The following is a 25,609-nucleotide window of genomic DNA, read 5'->3' on the forward strand; positions in this document are numbered from 1 at the left end:
AGTGGCATGCCCATCGTTATTTATGAATTTTTTATAAAGGCCATTTACTTTAGGCTCAATGGTGAAAAATTCATCGGTCCCGTTCCTTTGAACGAGAAATGACGGAATAACTCTGGCGAATAAGATAAACCGCAAATAAGAAAGAGATGCGAAAATATTCATACAAATGAAATTTCTATGAAATATTCACAAAAGCATTATTTTCTCCATAAAAATAATCGTTGAAAAATCGACAATATATGGAAACTACGACAGCATTCATATGTGCCTGAACTAGACGCTCTATGTTTCGCACTTCCCTCCATTTGTATAAGCGCGAAAAAGGAAGGAGGCTCTAGAAGGCTTTGAGTTTCAAAGTGTGAAGACTTTAAAAATTTAATTTCTGAAATTATGGGATTTGTCAGGATATTCTGAAAGAACAACATCCAAGCGGCCTACTTACGAAAAGCTAGCATTGTGTGGCAAATTGTCTCTCTGGGGTAGGGTTAGGGTGGGCCCAGTTCTGTTTTGAGACTCCATATAATTCCTTCTAAATTTGAATTGGGTGTAACGTTTAGGCGCAAGTCAAATTTAGAAGGATTAGGTTGAAAAAAGGAAACAATTGAATTCGGTAATGCGTAGCCAGAGCTCCTCCCCTGCCCTGAGCAGCTACTTGTTTTTAGTCCTCGCGCGTCTCCTGCCCTTCCGGCGAATGGCTAGAAGAAACGTAAACGACTGGTAGGTAGCCAGGCCCTGATTCTTCCCTTTTTGTCCAGCGACTCTATCCCGAAAATAGACACCTGTTCGCAGATTAGCCGCGAGCCCGAGCCCACGTTTTTCTGGTAGCAACCCAGGCAAACTGTAAGAAGCCATGTTACCAACATATTTTAGGAAATACCTTGGGAATTCACCAAATCCCTGGATGCCTCTGACAGTGTGGCGAAATATTTTTCCCAACTGTCGCACGATGGCTTGAGTTTGAACGTCCTGATTAAGAAAGGAAAAAGGAACAATCCTTACACGTTTTTAGTTCTTTATCAGTTATATATTTATCTATTTTTTTATGAACAACCGATTTTAGCAGGTGGACTTGGATTTAGAAACGACGTTTTTTGGTCACTTCAGTATGATTGTCAAGAATTTCAATCTCGTTACCTCAAAATTATGGTTCAATAAAAAAGATCCTATCAATTTTTAAGCTGAAAGTGTTTTTCAATCTGCAAAACATGAGGCGATGATGTGCTCTCATGAAAACACACTTCTGTTTGGGGAGCGCGCGTAATATGTTATCATGGTCGACCAGAAATGATGACTACAAAGGACTACCTTTCTGCATAAGTCACTAGAGCTGCCCGGCACCTTTGCCATGTATAATTTAGCCACCCAGCCATTGGGGGCTTCAATGTCGAATTCCAAAGGGAATTTTTGTACAAAGGCAGCATAGCACTCCCTCATGCCTCCTTTGCCGATAAGCTCCCCCAAATTTATGACGGTTTCCTGGGATGCTAGTTCCCACTTTCCTCTGAAATTCATTTTATCCACCTTGAATGCTTGGACGAGGAACGTATCTATATAACACATATAAAGATAAAGATATTAACGAGAATCATTCCAGTCATTCAAATGAACTATTGTGACAACCACAAAAAATACATTATTTTGCTTGTCTAGGACAACCTTTCCTATTCGATTACTGGCTGTTTTCACACCCTAATATAAGTACCCGTCTCGGGTGTTTCGTTCGTGGGAGAATTCGCTTCAGCCCATACAAATGATCCGTTATATAATGTCCGATTTTATCGGTCTGCTTAGGGTGAAAAATGCAACTTAGGCGGACACGCCCAAAAATTACGAAACATACTCAGAATTTTAACCGAGAAAGAAAACTACTCAACCTTCCATGGTGCGAATGACCGTAAATTTATCAGGGAATCTTTCACTATCGTAACAAGAAAAGCATAGTGACATAATAAAGTTTTGCATGTTTTAAAAAACGTTTTCCTAATATACACGTTCATGACTGAGCACACGCATTCAGATTGACAAAAATATAAAAGTATACATTATCCAAGGTTAAAAAACCGAACACATACCGGTATTAACATCAACATCTTGGCCGCACCGTGCCATATGTTCCAGGGCACTACCCGGCATGCGAGATTTGAGGTAAAATTCTAAAAATAACGCAACAACAAGCCTTATTATTATCTCTCGTATGCTTGCACCCAAACACGTGCAATACCAGGGGCACTCAATGGATCTGTTCCTCAAAATATCTGTTCTTCAGGCCAATTTTTGCTGGCTGGGAGATTTAAAAAAATAATGATATGACCTGGGAACTGAGACAATTCAGGTTGTCTGAGTGGATTTGGTGTCTGGAGTGGTGTTATCAGTGTTATTTGCCAGAAACCTTTCCCCTTCCCCACTGAAGGGCTGAATTACATCCTTAGGCCACAACCAATTTCCTATCGTTTTCCCTCCTCCTCCAGCCCCACTGATGGTCTAAATTTGCCCTATGACCACACCCAAAGTGGCCAGTAATGTCTAGCCGTACGTCTGCTGGGAAACATCCCAGTAAGTCAGGTTGCAGGTTGTAGGTGCACCTTGCTGGCTGAGAATTCTTTCATTAGTCTTGGTGGGAGTGAAGAACAGATAAATTTTTCCAGCAATCCCCCAAAATCCTTAAAATGGCTTCCGAAAGCTTTATTCATTGCTGTTGTTTTGAGATCTTTTTTGTCAAAAATTCCCGTTGGGTGCCCCTGTGATACACGGGTGGGAAAAATCAAATACTTCTTCTTACTAGAACTTACCATGCGGAAGGAAGCTCGACTGATGCTCATTCCCGTCCTTCTTCGGTTGGCGAAAAGATCTCGATAAGCTCTATAAGGGAAGAGAAAAATTATAAAAGCACAAACAACTAATTCATACAATACAGTAAGTAATGTGGGTCGTACCTGTTTTCCTCTTTTTTTACCGTAAGATATAGATTTAGCCAGGCCGACCAGCAAAGCCTCCATTTCAATATTTACAATAAAAGCAATAAATATATTATAAACTCTGAGCCACAGGAAGGGCTGGGCGATTAAGAAAAAATGCCTGGATAGTTTTTCAGGGATTGAAACTTAGTATGAAATAGATGAAATTATTCTTGAAATGAAGAAAGCTGAACCATCCCCTACCTATAAAAACACCTTGCTAATGTTTTGTTTACCTTTCCTCCTTAGAGTTTTAAATGCATCTTTTTTTATATCTTTCCTCGAAAGATTATAATTTTTGCAATTAGCTAAATGCTCCATATTTATTTGAGAACTGATGAATCTGCCTTGCTCTCTACTTTTCTTTTTTTCACCTTAATTTAATTGCAGTATTTTCTGTTTGTATCCGTTCCTGTGCCCGCCTAGACTAGCTATAGCTATTTGCGGTGCCACACTTGTAAAAATATTCCTTAGAAAATTTATAATAAAGTCTTGAAGTAGTATTATAGTTAATTGGTCTTGTAGTTGTGCATATCAGTACTTTGAGAGTCATTGCTCTTTCACGATCAATCGAACCGTAAACAGGGATTTTCAATGTATCAGTATAGAGTACGCTAAACGCAAATTTTTGTTTAAAACAAGCCAAAAGTAAACTTGACACAAAGTACTCTAACACCAAATTTGGATTGGAACCTGTAACAGGGAAAAATAGATACCTACCCTCTTGGTCTGAGGGACCTCAAAACCTTTTGCACGCTTGAATGTATACGATGTCAAAGACGATTCCTACAATTAGAGAGCAACCATGGATCAAATTAACTCATAAATTAAGAAAAAAAGGTGTCTTGAATTGGGTTGAATGCAGTTGATTTCCATTAACGAGGAAGAAGGCAGCATGTTTTTTATAGCTGACATATAAAAACAAAAGATGAGAGAGAACAAAACCTACATCAAGCCTTGGATAAAACTAGTCATTAAAGAAAAACGTAACCCACCTCTACAGTATTGCTTTCTCCTCTGTCGTCTCCAGAACTGTCAAATGCGTCTGGTAAGGTGTTGACCCTCTGAGGGAAAGTGAACTGCGATTTAGCAGAAACTTAAACACTGGGATACGAAGTGCCATTAAAAAAAAAAAAATCATTATCACAATCATCATCATCATCATCATCATTTGAAATTTGAAAAATTTGGATCAGTTCAAACCATCCAAATAATTATTGGTAACAGTTTCGAGAGGCTTTGGAATGTGAATGAAGTATTTACATTGCTTGGACCCCAGCTGTCGGCCAAGAGGGATTATGCAGCGGAGTATCCGTGATCACAGGTTGTGATCCGATGCTTCGTAATATTTCTCGTACTATATGGGTCTATAATAATAATAATAATAATAATAATAATAATAATAATAATAATAATAATAATAATAATAATAATAATAATAATGATAATAATGAAAATGATAATCATAATCATAATAAATAACATGCACCCTCAACTAAATAAGTTCGATATTCCTCCTCCTCCACCCACCACCCCACCTTACTGAGGGTTGAGGGAAACCGTTTAGTCTTTTCAACTGCTGCAAACCGCATCATGATCAGGTAATAGGTAGTATAGTAATAATCTCATTCACCTGAACACCGGCATATCTAAGCATAAAGAATGTCCAAAAGTGGCCATTCCTATAGTTCCTACACGTAACAGCAAAATTACAGGTATTTCTGCTACTTTAGAAAAATTAAGAACAAGGAACTTATTATTTAGTCAAAAGATGAATCCATACCTTTTCCACGCAAAACATAAACGCTGTTCTATTAGCCACGTGGGCGTCCTCCCTGCAAATGGCGCCACTGGAAATGATGTACAATGTATTTTTACGAGAAAATTTTGTAAACTCCTGTTCTTCTTCGATCCCGTGTAATGCTTTAGAGAAAGTCCTTTGAAGACCTTCTATTGTTTTTTTCTTGTAGGAGTAGGTAACCTGGAAGGGAAAAAAGGAAAAAACTGAGTGTGAACGAAGCCAAGCGAAGACACATGAATTTCTGTTAGAGGAGAGATATACTGTAATTGATAGATTAAACGCCGCGGCGGTTTTTCCTTTTTCCTATTAAAGATGCGGCGCTTATTAGAGAGAGGCCTCTATTTCAACTGCGGGTAAAAACACTACATGTTACACTAGTTTGGGCTTAAAAACAACGTATGTACTGACTGCTATCTTTTCTCCTGAGGGCCTGTAGATGACTTTCCCTGTCGTCTTTCTCACTGCTTCACATGGGCATACCGACAGCGTCTGGGCCTGACAAAAGTGGGAATGTAAGACAAATAAAAATCAGCCATAATCTTGGCATGGTGAGCAAGGTAAAATTAGTTATATATATAATTATATATATAATATCAATGCATGATACATATCTAGCAGGATTTTTGATAACGTTAGCACTAAATGTACCGTTTTCAGACAAAAAATATATAGAAAATAGCAATTATAAAAACTAAGAATGCAACCTTGCTTTTTTCTCTTCTCCACCTTTCTTTTATCCTTTCCTGTTCCTTTGTTAGTGTGATGTTGGAGCTTATGGGGCCCCCAAACCCGGCCTTTTAACGCCTTTTTACTTACAAATATCCTCAGGATGGTTTTCAAGTCGAGACTAGATATGTATATCATTGACCATTCAAAAGGCACTACCTGTTGAAGTCTATTTCTGCCAGGCTGCTGGCAGAGGTATTGCTGCCTTTTCGCCTTTACCTCTTTCTGCATTTTATCAAAGTCTAAGTCGTCTAGAAAGCAAATAAATAAATAAATATATTAGTTACTAAATCAACCACTTAATATAGTTGCTTCGTAGGAGGCAGCGTGACAGAATGGCTAGAGCGCTGGACTTGCACCTGAATTCGGAGGCCCCAAGTTCAAGTTCCGCCCTGGCCGCTAGCTGGATTTGTTCTCGTTAGTATAGTGTTCAGATCTTCAACCACGCTTTTAAATAACAACAACTTTATTGACTTCATCTTGGACGTGAAGATTTCACGATAGCAGAACAATCAATATAACAACAAATGAAACAAAGTAAACAAAGTAAGCTCGTATGCTTTCGGCCAGTAGCGGGATTTTAATTTTCCTTAATCCTATCATGTTTCGCTATATTTGAACTATTTGTTTCAGTCATTTGCTTAGCCCCACTTTCATAAGCTCTATAAATAGTGCCGAGGGTTACTAAAGGAATTATGGAATTATTATTACTAATACTATTATTATTATTATTATTATTATTATTATTATTATTATTATTATTATTATTATTATAAATATATTTGTAACAGAAAATAACTAGTCCGGCTAAGAGTGAAATCCCGTATATCCAAAATCTATGGAAACGTCGTCAAACTATCTCAACTTTGGAAACTAGTACATCGACTGGAAGCAATCAGACTGTTTCATTAACCACGAGCAACCGACATCATTTATGACTCGGCCAAATTCCAAGCGTGTCTAGCAACCGGCTTTCCCTCGCTGCTGTTTGTCCAAGTGCTCATTTCAAGATTTGTTGGCTAAAATGAAAGATCCTCGACAGCTTGGAATTGACGGGAAAAAGCCCTGATTCCAGAGTTATCTGATGGCTTCAAGTCAATGACTGGAAATACAGAATTACCAAATATGACAAAAAGAAGGAAAATAAAATAACATTCCCCCATCAATATTATACGAGCCTGGGAAAGTACTGTGATGCAATTACAATTAATTCTGATATGTTATCACCTGATGAATGAGAATTTTTTTCTTCTTTCCTGAAACCGCGGATGAACAAATTTGTAAAAAAAGATGCAAACAAATTGATTAGTTTTGATACGCATAATACGCACATATAATTAAAAAATATAATGCATTCATTCCAATCATTAATTCTGCAGGGGTGTGCGTGTGTAAGGGGGGGAGGGGAGGGGGGAAGAGGGGGGCTCAACCTCACATGAAAATAACAAAATAATGCAAACAATAGATCTTCAGTATACCAATCTCTTTCACTCAATGAAGTGAAGTTGCTGTTTAATAAAATTAAATTAATTTTATTAGTTTTATCCCCAGACCTCTACCCCTCACCTCCTACCCCTTACCCATCACCCATGACCCTCACCCCCGAATAAGACCACTCTCGTGCAGACAGGGTATGAGACAAGGTTTGTCTGTTCAATAATTTTTACTGAACCATAACATATTTTCGTCATAGTTACCGGGAATAAAGGTATATTTGATAAATGTAAACGTATAGATATTAACTAACCTCGATCCCGTCGATGCTCGTCGCACATCCTGGATTTACAATCAACCGCGCACGTGGAAACGATATCGAATGTGATGAAATTGTGTTCATGCGCCAGGTAATAGCTCGAAATAGAATACATCTGTAGTAGGTTATAACTTACGATATAGGTGGCCCGACAGCTGAAAGGTCTCAAGTAACACGCTAACATTAATTTTCCATTATAATACTAGATATTCGTTGTCAAGACATATTTTTTATTCAATCCAACTATCTGTACTTTGAAAAGCTCCAATAAGGTGAAAAATACGAAGGAATATAACCTGAAGAAATATGACTCGCTCTCTTGGGCATCTTCGTCACTGTCATCACCCACCCATGATAACGAATTTATGCTTTCCATTTTGATTTTGACGTCACGTATAATGAGGTTTTGCTCTCCATTTTGATTTTGACGTCACGTATAATGAGGTTTTGCTCCCCATTTTGATTTTGACGTCACTTATAATGGCGTTTTGACCCTCCGTTATGATTTTGACGTCACAAAAAAATAAGAATTAAAAGCAAAATGCAAATGCAAAGAAAAACGGAAACGTAACTGAAAGTGTTGATAAACATGAAACGCCGATTGAAATGCAAATGCAGGTAAAACAAAAATGCAAACACAAATGAAAATGCTAATGAAAACTGAATGGAAAATTAAAATGCAAATAAAAATTAAAATTAAAACAAAAAACACAAAACAAAATGTAAATGACGACAGGAAAACGCAAATGCAAATGCAAATAGAAATAAAAGTGGCTGAGCCACCTCGGATTCCGTAACTTAACTTGTGCTGATATTAAAGACCCAAGACCACATTTTTTTGGTGAACGTCGCGGGCACGGCACAATTAATTGAATTGTGTTAATTTGAATACTGGTTCACTTACGCTACACCCGTCTAAATTTCACACGTTTCAAGTGAATCATCAAAACCTTCAGTGGAATGTGTGTGCCTACGTCAATAACTTTTTCAGTAATTTGGTCGAGTTTGTTGATTTCAGTAACTTGAGGGGCACTACCGCATGTGGGCTGGTTTATAAGGTTTTCCGAATAAATAACATAGAACTTAAATATTTGTTTGTCCGGTGCCGAAAATATCACAAATCAAGATGAAAAGGCGCCGCCGAGCTTCACATCTCGGTAGATTTACTTTGAGTGGCACAACGGTCGCCGAGCTACTACACCCCTCGGTAGATTTACTTTGTGGCACAACCACCACCGAGCTACTGTTTACACACTAAAGCAATAAATGTCATGAAGCAATTTGCAAAGTGCTGCTCTTTCTCGTCCTCAGAGCCAGTCGTTTCTTGGTCACGTGGTCTTGGTTCGTTACAAATTAAGCAGAGTGGCTCTGGGGACGAGCGCTTGCCTTTGCCAGTTTGCAGGGGCACCCAACGACGATTTCCCCCTAACTGCATTGAAAACACTTTTTAGGCTATCCAGAGTACTTTTAGATCACTAAAAATGTATTTTAAGTGGCGCTAAAAAAAAATTTTATCTGTTCGGTAATCCTAGGGTAACTTGAGTCTTTTAGAAATGACGAGGGCTTCAGTATTATTTTCCCGAAAATCAGCTGCAATATAAAGTTTTACGAAAGTGAGAATTTTTCTGATTCCTCTCTGCATCGTATTTTCGATTCCGCAAAAGTTAGGTTTCCTTTCTCTATACGAAAAATAGCTTAACCTGGGAGTGAAATGGGAAAAATTAAACTTCAGAAAACCGTATGGAATTTATTAGATAAGCTTCGAAAATTGTACATGAATGGAACGATCATCTAATGCTAATTCGAGAATCAAAACATCAGCTGCGGAGGGAGTTTTAAAGATCTTAGAGATCTATGCGAAGGCAACAGAGTTTTAAGTGAAGTGAAGGTCTTTCAAGACTGAACATTTGTTGTGTACATGCCAACAGTCTTCGATGTCTTTAAGCAGGTTTCGCTTGTGTAAAGGCTTCCCACTACCCAGTCGCAAAACGAACAACCAAAGACGCAAGAGGTAACATTGTTGGAACCACCGAAGAATGGCTCAGTCGTGATGATATTACAGTTGCCTTGTACCTCCGCTCTACTCAGTATTACGTTTTATTGCAACAGTTAACACACGACCTGTAAATCACTACCCGTAATAATTTAAGATTTTCCAAACAAAACTAATGAGTTGGGCTTAACGTGATACAGCATTGCACAAAAACATTACATTCATGGACTAAAGAAAATCGCTTAGTTATTCAGATCCAGAAGATACTTTGGAGAAAATTGGAACCCTTATTCAGCCGTAATAAAAAGCTTCACCATCATGCTTCAAAATAGTCTGCTACACAGTCGTTTTTAATGTCGTCACGCAACGCTCTTCCCCGCTAATAGCCACGGTAAATAGATATGTGTGTCATGATCTCTCAGTGTGAAACATGCGGGTAAAATAACATTTACTCAGTGAAAATGTAGAACCTTCCAGAGCATAATCTACCCAGCAGACGAAAAAAACTTTATTGGAACGAGCAGCATTTTGGCATGAGGTAAAAGTCGTGTAGGTTTACCATCTCCTACTATTGCTCTGATCTTGAACACTTTTACCTTACTACGTCATTTCCGTCACCATCTGTTGCGGTGGACAGCAAACGGAAGTGCTGTCTCGAAGCCGTAAATTTCGGTCGCCGAAAATGAATTTGAATTCTTTTTTATGCCGTTTTCCTACAGTATTTCGCAAATACATAAGAATTCTAGATCAGGTTAGTCAAATCAGGCAATTTCATTGAATTTCATTTGAGTTTCAAAGATTCGAAAATCGGCCCAAGATTTGTTTCCTCGACATTTATCATCGCCTGTACAATAATATTAATGATGTACGAAATATCAAGTTGTTCGTTACAATTAAGTATCCAGCATCATGAAAAAAAGGAAAAGAATCAGGCTGTTGAACACGAGAGGTAAATTAACGACGATTTGCTTGTTGTTTTTTACCTCATCATCGAAGTTCTGTTCATGAACATTCTTCCTTGTTTCAACATCTGATGTATTCACTTCTTTCAAAGTTATCAACGCTTTCAAACGACAGAATTCGTGCCACGAACCATTCCGAAAACGCTCGACATCTTTTAGTGTGGGTCTACCACGAATGGTGTGTGGATTTGTAAGCGACATCACCGTATAATCCATAATCTTTCCAAATTTTTCGTCTCAAAACATAACATTCGGACAATTGCGCGTTGTTTTTCGAAGCGTTCACTGAGATTGAGAGCATCGTGTCGATTTTCATCCCCAGATTCTGCGCTACCATGACCCGGAACACGTCTTTACAAAACTATTCTTTCTGTCACGTTTAGCTGTATTTGCTTTTTCGCACGTGATCGTGAAGGTCAGACCCAAATTACCATAAGATCAGAGAGAGTTTACAGTTTTACTTTTTGTTATGTCTGTTTTGCACTTACGATTTTATCGGCTTACTATGTCATTAGCATGAAACGTAACCTGTTTTAACGCAAAAGACAAAGTCTGATTTCTTACATGGAAGAAAAGCACTTAAACGTGATAAACATTGCGCGTTATTCCAGTCATCCCCCAAAATAAACCACATGCTCATCACGAGACTCATTTCCATAGAATGAAAGTCGTCACGATTCTTATCCCCAGTTTCCACGGTCTTCGCTAGGAACGCGGGGCCTACAAACTAGGTCCCACCGAAAAAAAAAAAAAAGCAACTGCATTTTAAGATTCTCGCTTTGCTAAAGCAAGCGAGACTAAAAAGTTGTCGACAATATTTCTCGAGAATTTATTTTCTATTCTCTTGCTTTAAGTTAATCGAGTACCCCGCTAGTGATCTGGGTACGAGAATAGGTTTTAAGTTCCGCAACTGGAAAATTACTGCTCTTTTGCGGTTACTACTGATGGTAGAACAACGAGCGTGTTGATGTCACCACATGGTTTATAAACAAAAGAGAAAGTTTGTGACATACCGAAAGAGAAGGAAGTAGTGCAAGGGGTAGTTTTTTTTTGTAAATTTACAAATAAGTACCTTAAATATTTTCCTTATCCGCTGTCTATAAATTGCATATTTTTGTAATTCGTGATCAGTTTATTTTGCGAGTGCGTATAAGAATTAGGTCGAGACTTTCATCAAGGTACCACAGCATGAAGACTTTGACAGTTGTCCTCGTAATTTTGGTTTTTGCTGTTCTGTTGCTACATGATGTTAGAGGTGCGTATGAATGTTGGGTAAATTCAACCTCAATGCTCAGCAAAACAACACCAATAAAACCAGTGAAATTCTGTACTCCAGTAATCAAATCTCAAACGATACGTGGATCAAGAACCAAACTCTTCACAAGAGTTACGTCTGGTTATCTCGTAAAGAGATATGCCCTGAATAAAGCTCCAGTTTACCGTGAAGGATTCCCAGTCTATGAAAAATACGTGTCCATTCCTGAGGAGCGAGCTGTAAGAATTTCGTCCGAAAGAGTGAGTTTACTAGACGCGAATGGAAACTTATGTCTGGGTTACTCTTCAATACCTCGAACCCTGAAAGACGGACTTGAAAAGAATCTCATGGAACTGAAAACAACTGTGATCTACAAGACAAACCCGGAGGAGGTATATATATATGGCGTTAACAACACAATTTCACTGGAGGACATCAAAGAGAAGAACTTCACCGTTACGATTCTTACTCGTTACAATGTCACCGTCTTAAGAGACACTGACTGCACACAGGTGGAAAAACAAATCAATGGAACTATGATTCAGATGTACGAAATTCATCCTTATTTCATTTCTGAACTAATCGTACTAATAATTTTTTCCGTGATAATTTTGTTATTGCTATTCTGTCTGATCTGTGTGTGGTGTTTAGGTGGCTGTAGTAGATAGCTGTCATACTGTATTCTGAACACTTCGTAAGTAATTTAAAAACATACATCTAGGTTTTGTAATTTTATTTTGACTTGGCTTAAAACTACAAATGTAGTTTTCATAGGTCATTTGCACCGATGGCGACATTTTACTGTTAACAACGCTATTAGACTTCGCTCATAGTATATATATTAAAGCACGTGTTAATTATTCACAGTTGTCAGTTGACTAACTTTAGTTGGAGTCGCATCGCCGTTTCGGGAGCGTGTCCGTCCCAACGAGGTCGAATGCCCAAGCCATGGTCCAAGAGATGTCTCTTCCTCTTCTTTAAGCTCTGCTCGGCCACTTATTTGCTCATTAACCTCGTCGACATCACAAGCTGTTTTGCAAGCTTAGTGGCAGCCGATGATGACAAACTCGATCCAACTGCGAAAATTCCACCATGTCTGATAAATTAAACTCGACAAGAAAACTCTCCGGGATTTTCAGTTTTCGATGTTGAATTTGGTCTAAGTAGCCTATGATTTGATAGTCTTTTTGCTGGTTGGTATAATTCTCATTTAGTTGCTTTGGACCATTACTAGGAAACCAGGGGTGTGATGGCCCTACAGAGAAATTATCATCGTTAGTCGACAAACTAATTCAGACTGTAGCACAACAACAAAAATGGTACATAGAAAATACAAGAGTCCCAGTGGACGTCATACTTGTTTCAATGGACGTAACGAGCCCTCTATCCCTACACAACTACTAGAACAATACCCTAAAGGGCTCTCACTCTGTTAGGAACCTGGCTTTATGAGCTAACCAGAGTTCTAAACCAGTAACCAATTGTATAGTATAGTATAGAACTACAATACTCTACTGTCATTTGGGTGAAAAATTGTCGCTCAAAAAACGGCATTAAACAGTGCCTAGGACGTCTGAAATGCAGTCAGAATAAAGGTGAGCTTCAAAGCGATATTCAATGTACATTTTGCTAATTTAGTGAGCAAAGAATATTTCTCCATACAACGCCTTATAATTTTCTTGCCGTATGAATAATTAATTGCTTTGATGGGTAGAGTTGTTTTCGGGTTCTTGCTCCCAGCGCCACCCCCCCCCCCCCCACAAACCCGGGATGACCCCCGGGCATTAGCATTTTTTGGGCTTGAATGGCAAATTCCCGGGGGTGGGGATTCTTGAGTGTCAAATCCCCCGGGGTGGGGACGCAAAAAGAGGGCAAATGCCCTGTCCACTGTCAACACTACAACATTTTTCATTGACCACACAGTCGAGTAGTGACATTTAAGCATTTTAATGTGCGATTTTTTGTTTCACTTAACATCTTCCTTTGTAATAGTGCTATTCTAATTAAGACTTACGTAAGTGATCATCAAAGCCTTCAGTGGAATGCTCAAGTCACTCAGCTGGTCACTTTTTCAGTAATTTGGTCGAGTTTGTTGATTTGAGTAACTTGCGGGGCGCTACTGCATGTGGGTTGGTTTATAAGTTTTTCCGAATAAATAACATAGAGCTAATTGAAAAAATGTTGGTTTGTCCGGTGCCGAAAATATCACAAGTCAAGATAAAAAAGGGGCCGCCGAGCTTCACATCTCGGTAGATTTACTTTGAGTGGCACAACGGTCGCCGAGCTACTACACCATTCGGTAGATTTACTTTGTGGCACAACCACCACCGAGCTACTATTTACACACTAAAGTAATAAATGACATGAAGCAATTCGCATAGTGCTGCTCCTTCTCGTCCCCAGAGCCAGTCGTTTCTTGGTCACGTGGTCTTGGTTCGTTACAAATTAAGCAGAGTGGCTCTGGGGACGAGTGTTTGCCTTTGCCAGTTTGCAGGGGCACCCAACGACGGTTTCCTCCTAATTGCATCGAAAACACTTTTTAGGCTATCCAGAGTACTTTTAGATCACTAAAAATGTATTCTAAGTGGCGCTAAAAAAAGTCATCCTAAAGACTTACAAGTCTTTTAGAAATTACAAGGGCTTCAGTATTATTTTCCCGAAAATTTTAGCTGCAATGTAAAGTTTTACGAAAGTGACAATTTTTCTGATTCCTCTTTGCATCGTGTTTTCGATTCCGAAAAAGTTGGGTTACCTTTCTCTACGAAAAATAGCTTAACCTGGGAGTGAAATGGGAAAAATTAAACTTCAGAAAACCGTAGGGAATTTATTGGATAAGTTTCGAAAATTGCACATGAATGGAACGGTCATCTAGAAGTTTTTAGCCTTCTCAAGCTTTAGAAAATTCTAGGCTATTTTTGCTTCTCCGAACAGAAATTTTACAGAAAACAGCCGTTGGGTGCCCCTGAGTTTGATCGTGCCGCTCATTTCAACACAAGTTGCTTGCCTCATTCTCACGTTAAAACCATATGACATCACACACCTTTTCTTTCGCTTCAAAATCATGTGTACGTTAACGTACGTAGCAAAAACGCGTCAGTGGAAATCAACCTTAAATTGATCCTTACTCAAAAAGAAAAAGTTGTCCACAATATTTGTCGAGAATTTATTTTCTGTTCTCTTGCTTTTAGCTAATCGAGTACCCCGCCAGTGATCTGGGTACGAGAATAGGTTTTAAGTTCCGCAACTAGAAAATTACTGCTCTTTTGTAGTTACTACTGATGGTAGAACAACGAGCGTGTTGATGTCACCGCGTGGTTTATAAACAAAAGAGAAAGTGTGTGACATACCAGGAGAGAAGGAAGTAGTGCAAGGGGTTTTTTTGTTTTGTAAATCTACGTATAAGTACCTGAAATATTTTCCTTATCCGCTGTCTATAAATTGCATATTTTTGTAATTCGTGAGCAGTTTATTTTGCGTGTGCGTATTAGAATTAGGTCGAAACTTTCATCAAGGTACCACAGCATGAAGACTTTGATAGTTGCCCACGTAAGTTTGTTTTTTTCAGTTCTGTCTCTACATGATGTTAGAGGTGTTCATGGTTCGGACAAGTGTTCGGCGACTTCAGAGTCTTTAAAGTTCAATACTTCCAAAACTATGCCAATAAAACCAGTGGAATTCTGTACTCCAGTGATCAAATCCCAAACGATACGTGGATCACGAACCAAACTATTTACAAGAGTTGCGTCTGGTTATCTCGTAATGAGATATGCCCTAAATAAAGCTCCGGTTTACCGTGAAGGATTTCCAGTCTATGAAAAATACGTGTCCATTCCTGAGGAGCGAGCCGTAAGAATTTCGTCCGAAAGAGTGAGTTTACTAGACGCGAATGGAAACTTATGTCTGGGTTACTCCTCAGTACCTCGAACCCGGAAAGAAGGCCTTGAAAAGAATCTCGTGAAACTGAAAACAACTGTGATCTACAAGAAAAACCCGGAGAATGTATATATAACTATACTGTATGGCGTTAACAACACAATTTCACTGGAAGACATCAAAGAGAAGAACTTCACCGTTACGATTCTTGCTCGTTACAATGTCACCGTCTTAAGAGACACTGACTGCACACAAGTGGAAAAACAAATCAATGGAACAATGATTAAAATGTACGAAATTCATCCTAATTTCATTTTTGAACTAATTGTACTAATAATTTGTTCCATGATAATTTTGTTATTTCTAATCTGTCTGATCCGTGCGCGCTGTTCAGCTCGCTGTTGTTAGTGCTGTAGTACTATAGCTGTCATACTGTATTCTGAACACTTCGTAAGTAATTTTTAAATTACAAAACCTAGATGTATGTTTTTAAAAAAACATACATCTAGGTTTTGTAATTTTATTTTGACTTGGCTTAAAACTACAAATGTAGTTTTCATAGGTCATTTGCACAATGGCGACATTTTACTGTTAACAACGCTATTAGACTTCGCGCACAATATATATATTAAAGCATGTGTTAATTATTCACAGATGTCAGTTTGACTAACTTTAGTTGGAGTCGCATCGCCGTTTCGGGAGCGCGTCCGTCCCAACGAGGTCGAATGCCCAAGCCATGGTCCAAGAGATGTCTCTTCCTCTTCTTTAAGCTCTGCTCGGCCACTTATTTGCTCATTAACCTCGTCGACATCACAAGCTGTTTTGCAAGCTTAGTGGCAGCCGATGATGACAAACTCGATCCAACTGCGAAAATTCCACCATGTCAGATAAATTAAACTTGACAAGAAAACTCTCAGGTATTTTCAGTTTTCGTTGTTGAATTTGGTCTAAGTAGCCTATGATTTGATAGTCTTTTTGCTGGTTAGTATAATTCTCATTTAGTTGCTTTGCCATCGGTAGGAAACCAGGGCTGTGATGGCCCGACAGAGAAATTATCATCGTTAGTCGACAAACTCCTTCAGACTATAGCACAACAACAAAAATCGTACATAGAAAATATGAAAGTCCCAGCGGACGTCATACTTGTTTCAATGGACGTAACGAGCTCTCTATCCCTACTCAACTACTAGAACAACACCCTAAAGGGCTCTCAGTGTGTTAAGAACCTGGCTTTATGAGGTAACCAGACTTGTAAACCAGTAACCAATAGAATAGTATAGTATAGAACTACAGTACTCTACTGTCATCTGGGTGAAAAACTGTCCCTCAAAAAGAAAAACGCATTAAACGGTGCCTAGGTTAAAGGTGAGCTTCAAAGCGATATTCAATGTACATTTTGCTAATTTAGTGAGCAAAGAATATTTCTCCATACAATGTCTTATAATTTTCTTGCTGTATGAATAACTAATTAGCTTGATGGGTAGTGTTGTTTTCGGGTTCTTGGCATCCTAACAGGCCTGAAACGCAGTCAACACACAAATACATGTAACAAAATACTAAAAGGAAAAATTTAATGTACGTTTCGCTCAATTATGGAGAAACAGGATAGTTTTCATACAACGTCTTATAACTGTTGTTGTATGAATAATAAATTAGCTAAGTGGAATAATGTTGTTCAGGGTTCTCACAGTAAGCTTGGGCTACCTGTGCTCCCAGCACCCCCCACCCCTCTCCAACCCGGGCTGACCCCCAGGCATTAGCATTTTTTTGCCTTGAATGGCAAATTCCAGGGGGTGGGGACTCTTGAGTGTCAAATCCCCCGGGGTGGGGACGCAAAAAGAGGGCAAATGCCCCGTCCACCGTCAACACTCCTACATTTTTCATTGACCACACAGTCGAGTAGTGACATTTAAGCATTTTAATGAGCGATTTTTTGTTTCACTTAACATCTTCCTTTGTAATAGTGCTATTCTAATTAAGACTTACGTAAGTGATCATCAAAACCTTCAGTGGAATGTGTGTGCTCACGTCACTTTTTCAGTATTTTGGTCGAGTTTGTTGATTTGAGTAACTTGAGGGGCGCTTCTGCATGTGGGCTGGTTTATAAGTTTATCCGAATAAATAACATAGAGCTAATTGAAAAAATGTTGGTTTGTCCGGTGCCGAAAATATCACAAGTCAAGATGAAAAGGCGCCGCCGAGCTTCACATCTCGGTAGATTTACTTTGTGGCACAACGGTCACCGAGCTACTATTTACACACTAAAGCAATAAATGATATGAAGCAATTTGTAAAGTGCTGCTCCTCCTCGTCCCCAGAGCCCGTCGTTTCTTGGTCACATGGGTTTGGCTCGTTACAAATTAAGCAGAGTGGCTCTGGGGACGAGTGTTTGCCTTTGACAGTTTGAGTTTGATGGTGCACTCATTTCAACACAAGTTGCTTGGCTCATCCTTACGTTAAAACCATATGACATCACACACCTTTTCTTTGGCTTCAAAATCATATGTGCGATAACGTACGTAGCAAAAAAAGCGTCAGTGGAAATCAACCTTAAATTGATCCTTACCTACAAAGAAAAAGTTGTCCGCAATATTTCTCGACAATTTATTTTCTATTCTCTTGCTTTTAGATAATCGAGTACCCCGCCAGTGATCTGGGTACTAGAATAGGTTTTAAGTTCCGCAACTACCCTGGGACCTGGTAACCCTACCCTGGGACCTGGTAACATCAGATACTAGTATTGATACTAGTTTACATAAATTTCAGGATATGTTATTCCGTGCAATTGAGCATCACATACCACAAAGAACTCTGAAACGACGTTCTAGGCCTTCATGCCTTGATAACGAAATTATGAAATTAATTAGAAAGAAGAAGAAACTTTGAAAACGTTTGAAGACTAATGGATCTGCTGATTTATTTCTGAAATTTAAGGATCTTAAAAGGAAGACCAAGAAGCTTATTAATTCAAGCTATATATCAACAGTATCTTCAGTCTCTGTCTGGAAAACTCCAGGAAAATCCCAAGCATTTCTGGGCATTCTATTCTATCAAATCTAAGACAAAACGAATTCCTGAAACTGTTATCTATGGAGACACCAGGTCTAGAGATTTGAATTCGAAAGTGGAGTTATTCAATGTGTTTTTTCATTCAGTCTACTCTAAATCCACTACTGATGTTAAACTGTTGGCCACAGATGTTGTTAATCCGAACTTGTTATTTGAAGTTACAACAACAGCTCCAGAGCTTGAAGGAATTCTAAGTAAGATCAACGTAAACAAGGCACCTGGTGTGGTCAACTTGCCAGCCCGTATTTTACGTACTTGTGCAAAAGAGCTTTCTATTCCACTTGCCCATTTGTTTAATTTATCCCTGAGAACCGGGAAAATGCCTACCTTATGGAAATCAACCAATATTACCCCAATTCATAAGGGAGATAGCAGGGAGCTCGTTACCAACTACAGATCTATCTCGTTATTGGCAATCCCGGCTAAGTGCTTAGAACGTACTGTTCATTCTGCTATCTATGATCATGTCTCACCATTTTTAACTGAGTGGCAACATGATTTCATTAAAGGTAGATCCTGTGAGACTCAATTGATTTTAACCCATCATCAATGGGCTACTGCCCTTGATAAAGGCAGACAAGTTGATGTAGTCTTTGTAGACTTTTCCAAAGCCTTTGACAAAGTGAACCATGCAGTTTTGTTGCAAAAGTTGTGCAACTTTGGGATCACTGGCTCATTATTACAATGGTGTGAAAGTTATTTAAGCAATCGCCGACAGAGAGTAGTGCTGGATGGTATATCCTCTTCCTGGTCCGATGTTTCATCTGGAGTTCCTCACGGCTCTTTATTAGAGCCTTTATTTTTTGTCATATTTATTAGTGACCTTCCCGAAGTAGTACTTCCTGGCAGTACTATTGCTCTTTATGCTGATGACTGTAAATGTTCTAGAATCATTGACACGGCTGGTGATCTTGAATTGTTTCAACAGGACCTGGATAGTCTGCATCAGTGGAGTGTTCGGCATTTCATGAACTTCAATGTCAAGAAATGCAAAATTATGAAAATTACTAAGAAGATTGAACCACTCACTTCTAGTTCTTTTCCTGGAAAACTCTGAACTGGAAGAGGTTAAAGAGTTTAAAGACTTGGGGATTATTACAAATCATCACTTATCATGGAACCCACATATAGATTACGTAGTATCCAAGGCTAACAGAATGCTCGGTCTGATTAAGAGAACTTGTAAAGGTCTGGATGACCTTAAGACCTTGCGTACTCTTTACTGCTCATTGGTCCGCTCAAATTTGGAATATTGTTCAGTGGTGTGGTCCCCATATACAAAGAGAAATACTGATAAGCTGGAAAGAGTACACAGAAGAGCGACTAAACTTATCTTAAAAAGTGATGATCCCTATGACATTCGTTTGAAGAAGTTTAACCTCATGTCACTGGAGAAGAGAAGATCACTGGCTGACGTGACTTTCTTATACAAAGTACTTAATGGCAACATTGATATTGACATCAGTAAAATTATAGATTTCCACTCAGAAGCTGACCGCTTCTCACTTAGGGCTAAGGACTCTTTAACTTTAAAGAAGAAATATGCCAGAACTAATGTCTTGAAGTATAGTTTTTTCCAAAGAATTACTGACCAGTGGAATCAACTACCATTAGACATTCGTGTTTCTGACAATGTAAATATTTTTAAGTCTACAGTTAGGAAATTTTTCAGTGATTTTTAAGTAGCTTTTATATTTCTGTATTTTCTGAAACTATTAGTTTATTGTGTTTCTATATATTTTTAGGTGATCTGTTTTTATATGGGGTCTAGGACTCCTTTACAGTTCATCCTTTGCTTTTTAATCCATAGATTGTAATAAATGAAATAAATAAATGAACTGGAAAATTACTGCTCTTTTGCGGTTACTACTGATGGTAGAACAACGAGCGTGTTGATGTCACCGCATGGTTTATAAACAAAGGAGAAAGTGTGTGAAATACCAGGAGAGAAAGAAGTAGTGCAAGGGTTTTTGTTTTGTTTTGTAAATTTACGTATAAGTACCGGAAATATTTTCCTTATCCGCTGTCTATAAATTGCATATTTTTGTAATTCGTGATCAGTTTATTTTGCGAGTGCGTATTTCTATAGGTAATAGCATAATTTGTAGTGATATTTGGCACAAATACCACGAGTGATATTTCGAAATTGTTATACGTAATTTCACGAGCCGTTAGGCGAGTGAAATTTGAGACAATTTTGAAATATCACGAGTGGTATTTATGCCAAATATCATGTACAAATCATGCTATTATTTGTTTATACTACTACCCGCAAAAGGTTTGTAATTTTCTCATGTAGATATTTCTAATTAAGCTGAAATACCACTGCTCTAAGCCAATCAGATTACAAAAACTTCTCATGTAGTAGTATAAAGGTCGAAACTTTCATCAAGGTACCACAGCATGAAGACTTTAACAGTTGTCCTCGTAATTTTGGCTTTTGCTGTTCTGTTGCTACATGATGTTAGAGGTGTTCATGGTTCGGACAATTGTTCGGCAACTTCAGGGTCTTTAAACTTCAAAATTTCCAAAACTATGCCAATAGAACCAGTGAAATTCTGTACTCCAGTAATCAAATCTCAAACGATACGTGGATCACGAATAACCAAACTATTTACAAGAGTTGCGTCTGGTTATTTCGTAATGAGATATGCCCTGAACGAAGCTACAGTTTACCGTGAAGGATTTCCAGTCTATGAAAAATACGTGTCCATTCCTGAGGAGCGAGCCGTAAGAATTTCGTCCGAAAGAGTGAGTTTACTAGACGCGAATGGAAACTTATGTCTGGGTTACTCCTCAATACCTCAAACCCTGAAAGACGGACTTGAAAAGAATCTGGTGGAACTGAAAACAACTGTGATCTACAAGACAAACCCGGAGAAGGTACATATAACCATACTGTATGGCGTTAACAACACAATTTCACTGGAGGACATCAAAGAGAAGAACTTCACCGTTACGATTCTTACTCGTTACAATGTGACCGTCTTAAGAGACACTGACTGTACACAAGCGGAAAAACAAATCAATGGAACAATGATTGAGATGTACGAAACTAATCCCAATTTCATTTCTCAACTAATCTCTCTAATAGTTTTTTTGGTATCTCTTTTACTTCCATTCATCTGTTGGTGCTGTTGTTGTTGCTTCTGTATAGTGTGTGGTAGATAGCTGTCATACTGTATTCTGAACACTTCGTAAGAAATTTAAGGCATGATCTAGGTTTGGTAATTTTATTTTGACTTGGCTTAAAACTACGAATGTAGTTTTCATAGGTCATTTGCACGATGGCGACATTTTACTGTTAACAACGCTATTAGACTTCGCGCATAGTATATACATTAATGCATGTGTTAATTATTCACAGATGTCAGTTTGACTACTGATCTTTAGTCGGAGTCGCATCGCCGTTTCGGGAGCGCGTCCGTCCCAACATGCCCAAGCCATGGACTAAGAGACGTCTCTTCACCTTCTTCAAGCTCTGCTCGGCCACTTATTTGTTTATTAACCTCGTCGACATCACAAGCTGTTTTGAAAGCTAATAGCGGCAGCCGGGGATGACAAGCTCGATCGAACTTCGAAAATTCCACCATGTTTGATAGCTAAACTCGACAGAAAACTCTCAGGTATTTTCAGTTTTCGATGTCGAATTTGATAGTTTTTTTGCTGGTTGCTATAATTCTAATTTAGTTTCTCCGGACCATTGTTAGGAAACCAGGGGTTTAATGGCCCTACAGAGAAATTATCATCGTTAGTCGACAAACTCCTTCAGATTATAGCACAACTCAGACAACTGTACACCAAAAGTCGTACATAGAAAATACGACAGTCCCAGCGGACTTCATACTTGTCTCAATGGACATAACGAGCGGCTCAAGATGAGGGAATACACTCGGCATGCAGGGTATACAAAACATTCTACATAAACGAGCCTCCTATCCCTACACAACTACTAGAACAATACCCTAAACGGCTTTCAATGTGTTAGGAATCTGGCTTTATGAGATAACCAGACTTCTAAATCAGTAACCATTAGAATGGTAAAGAATCTGTTGGAATTGAAGTCACTGAAGATGACTGTTTAGGGGCACCCAACGAGAACATATATAGTTCAAAACCACTTTAGCAGAGCATTGTTGAACGTATTTTAGTATTTAAACAGTAGGTATAGGCATATTTTTATCCCCTAAAAATTTTTCAGCTGTTAGGATTTGCTAGCTGAAAGTCTAGTGATCCGAAAATTATAGGGATCAAATCTTACTTTTTCGAAAATTTCAGCCAGAAAAAAGGCTCCCGCAAATTCTAGGTCACCATTTTAGGGTGAAAACTGAAAATCCGTTAAAAATGGGCAGTTATACGATGAGATGTTCGAAAATCCTAGGAAAGGCAGGCAAGCAAGAAACTTTACAATAAATGTTCCGAAAATTCTAGATCTCCAATCGTCTTCCGAAAAGATATTTTCCGAAAATTGACGTTGGGTGCCCTGACTGTTGGTTAATTTACAATACAAATGTGGCGGAAGGTATATCGAGACTAGATGGCGTAAATAACACAACTTCACCGGAAGACATCAAAAAGAAGAACTTAATTCTTTTAAAAACGTACCCACTTTTTTGCGAGTAGTTTGTTATGAAATTCTAACTTGTTTACAATAAGTTTAAGTTTTCGTCTTCCTTTTCTTTTTCCCTGCAAGATATTGTTGTGCGAATGGTGGCAGGAAGTTTGTGTACAGTAGTATAATAAATCGTCATTCATGTGTTGAAATGATCGTGACACGCATCAGTATAGTAGTTTTACGCCATGACCATCATTTGTCAAAGGAGCTATGTCACGATGATACATGATGATATTGCAGTTTAGGTCAGCAATTCTGTGCTGATGTTATTACTTAATAGACCATGTCATGGTTTTCGACGCCATCTTGACGATTAGGCAAACAGTGTTTGTATGAGAATCTAATGTCGAATAATTTCCGTATAGCGGCTGTTCTGAAAAAAATTTCAATTGTGAACTAAAGCTACAAAGCAAAGGCTTGTCCTAAAAGAATTTGGGGGCGTACGTGTACTTTAATTTCTCCAGAGGCTTGCTTTAGATTTTCCATATATTTGTCTGTAGTTTTCCCAAGATTTTAATTTCTTACAGACAAATGTGTAGAAAATTTTAAAAATAGTTCTAGGTCTTCTAGTGCATTAAACGCCCCAAATTTTTTTCAGGAGAATCCTTAGGAGTGAAGCTTTAGTTTACAAATCATATTTTTGTCAGAACAGCCGTTCTACGAAAATTATTCGACATTAGATTCTCACACAATCACTGTAATTTCTCAAGCGTTTGCCTACTCGTCAAGATGGCGTCGAAAACCGTGACAAGGTCCATTACTTCCTTTACCCATGGACAAAAATGCTCCTGTAGAAGGCTAATTTTGTCAGCCGAAATATTGGCCTTCAATAAATCAACCTTTTGCCGTAGTGTCAGTGCCGTAGTGTTCATCATATAGACAAGGATCGGAGTACTAACTATTAGAATATCACAGGTGACGAATTACTCCTTAACTTTGGCGCGAAATTTCAGCAATAATTTGTAATTTCACACGATTGCAAAATGGCCATGGCAACCTTCCGTACGTCTCAGTGTCAAGATGGCGACGAAGTTTCAAAATGTCATGAACGAAGATGCCAGGGCACAAAAAGACGCCTTAAAAAACCTGAACACACGAAAGAGCACATCAAGAAGGATTCTAACAGGTATTTCGTTGAAAAATTCTGAACTTAAGCCAAATTTAAGCTCTAAACGTTCGAGAGAGGGAAGTTCTCGATCGATGCGATTGCTAACGTAATTCGTCACCCATGATATTAATAGGTAATCAAATGGTATACTCGTGAAATTAGGGAATAATTTCACTTGCGTTTTGTCCGAATCCTACTATTTTAGGATTTGGACAAAACGAGCGTGAAATTATTCCCTGATTTCACTCGTCACCATTTGATTACACATACTAATTTTTTTTTTTTTTGGGGGGGGGGGGGGTTGTAGGCATAGTAGTAAGGCTTGAAAAGGTTGCCCCAATCCATGCTCATCTTGCCGCCCTCTGCAGCAGGCGACAGGAAGCTGTTTCAATGCTTAAATATAGTCTCAGATAACAAAACTGGTCCAATAGAGAGGGGCCAGTGTGACGTCACATTACCATGGTAGCAAAATTTCTGGATCACAATAATAGGGAACTTGAGCAACGGCGACGGCGACGGCGACGGTAAAGAGAACGGCAAACAAAGCAATAGGTTTATTAGCAAAGCAACAAATTTGCACGTGCATCACGCTTTTTTTGCACATTTCTTAGCCGTGGTTGTACGACTGCGACATGAAACTTCCTAATTTCATGCGCGCGGTTTATGGAGTAGGAGAACAAAACACAAAAAGGTGCTTTTTCTTTTTCTAAACTTAGATATGGTCCTTTCGGATTCACCACCAGAAAATGTCGCCAACATTTGACAAATTAAATGAAATTGAATAAGATCGATGAAGATTAAAACAGTTCGTATTCACTTTTTGAGTGACGTTTTAAGTTTGTTGTTATTCAGAAAACTTGCTACCGTGGCAACGTGACGTAACGACTTCTCCTCTGTATTATTTTGGAATTCAATTGATGCGAAAAATGTTTTAGTTCGAGCTGACGTCACGTAACAAGTTTCATCTCGTTTAAGATTGCTCCATACGAACTTTGTCTCCAAACTGTTTAGTTTCAGAGAAACTTTGTTGCTATTATTCGGCAATATTATAAAATAATTTGAATTGTAAGGTGATGAATTTTTTTTTTTTGCGAAATGTGGACCCCAATTTTTCGGCAAAAAGCACCTTTTCAAAGAAATAACGCCGGTGATTGGCGATATGTTTGGTGTTCAGAAAAAGCAGATATTGGGAATACATGTCCCGAAATCCAAGTTCGCGCCCTCGCTTTAATTTGCCTTAGAGCAACTATCTTTATAGTTGTACGGAAAAATGTTCTCATCTTTTTAGTCAGAGAGTTCACCCTTTGATATCGTTTTTTTGTGGTGAAAAGACATTTAAGTATGTCAATTCATATACTGGAACACACTTTCAGTTCTTTAGCTTGTGCTCAATGCACTGTAATTCTCTTGAATTTCTTTTTCTTCTTCCGTAAACGGTCTTTTTGAAATTTTTTTGTTGTTATAAATTCATTAAAACAGCACGTGGTAAAATACGTTCAA

At 38.5% G+C, this 25,609-nt stretch overlaps 1 protein-coding gene across 1 annotated transcript in view; it reads right to left on the reverse strand.

Moving 5' to 3' along the window:
• The window catches only part of LOC140921960 (uncharacterized), a 16,090-nt gene extending 8,834 nt beyond the window's left edge, over nt 1-7,256 (reverse strand). The window contains exons 1-11 of the mRNA XM_073371973.1: nt 7,229-7,256; nt 5,641-5,732; nt 5,164-5,250; nt 4,738-4,935; nt 3,950-4,018; nt 3,675-3,740; nt 2,790-2,859; nt 2,073-2,153; nt 1,306-1,547; nt 878-966; nt 1-112 (exon numbers count right to left, since the gene is read on the reverse strand). The exon at nt 1-112 is cut by the window's left edge and continues 100 nt beyond it. Coding sequence (XP_073228074.1) covers nt 1-112; nt 878-966; nt 1,306-1,547; nt 2,073-2,153; nt 2,790-2,859; nt 3,675-3,740; nt 3,950-4,018; nt 4,738-4,935; nt 5,164-5,250; nt 5,641-5,732; nt 7,229-7,256 — 1,134 coding nt within the window. The remainder of the gene's footprint in view (nt 113-877; nt 967-1,305; nt 1,548-2,072; nt 2,154-2,789; nt 2,860-3,674; nt 3,741-3,949; nt 4,019-4,737; nt 4,936-5,163; nt 5,251-5,640; nt 5,733-7,228) is intronic.
• Nucleotides 7,257-25,609: the final 18,353 nt, after the last annotated feature.

Source organism: Porites lutea, chromosome 12 (assembly GCF_958299795.1).
Source record: "Porites lutea chromosome 12, jaPorLute2.1, whole genome shotgun sequence".
In the NCBI taxonomy this organism is placed as follows: Eukaryota; Metazoa; Cnidaria; class Anthozoa; order Scleractinia; family Poritidae; genus Porites; species Porites lutea.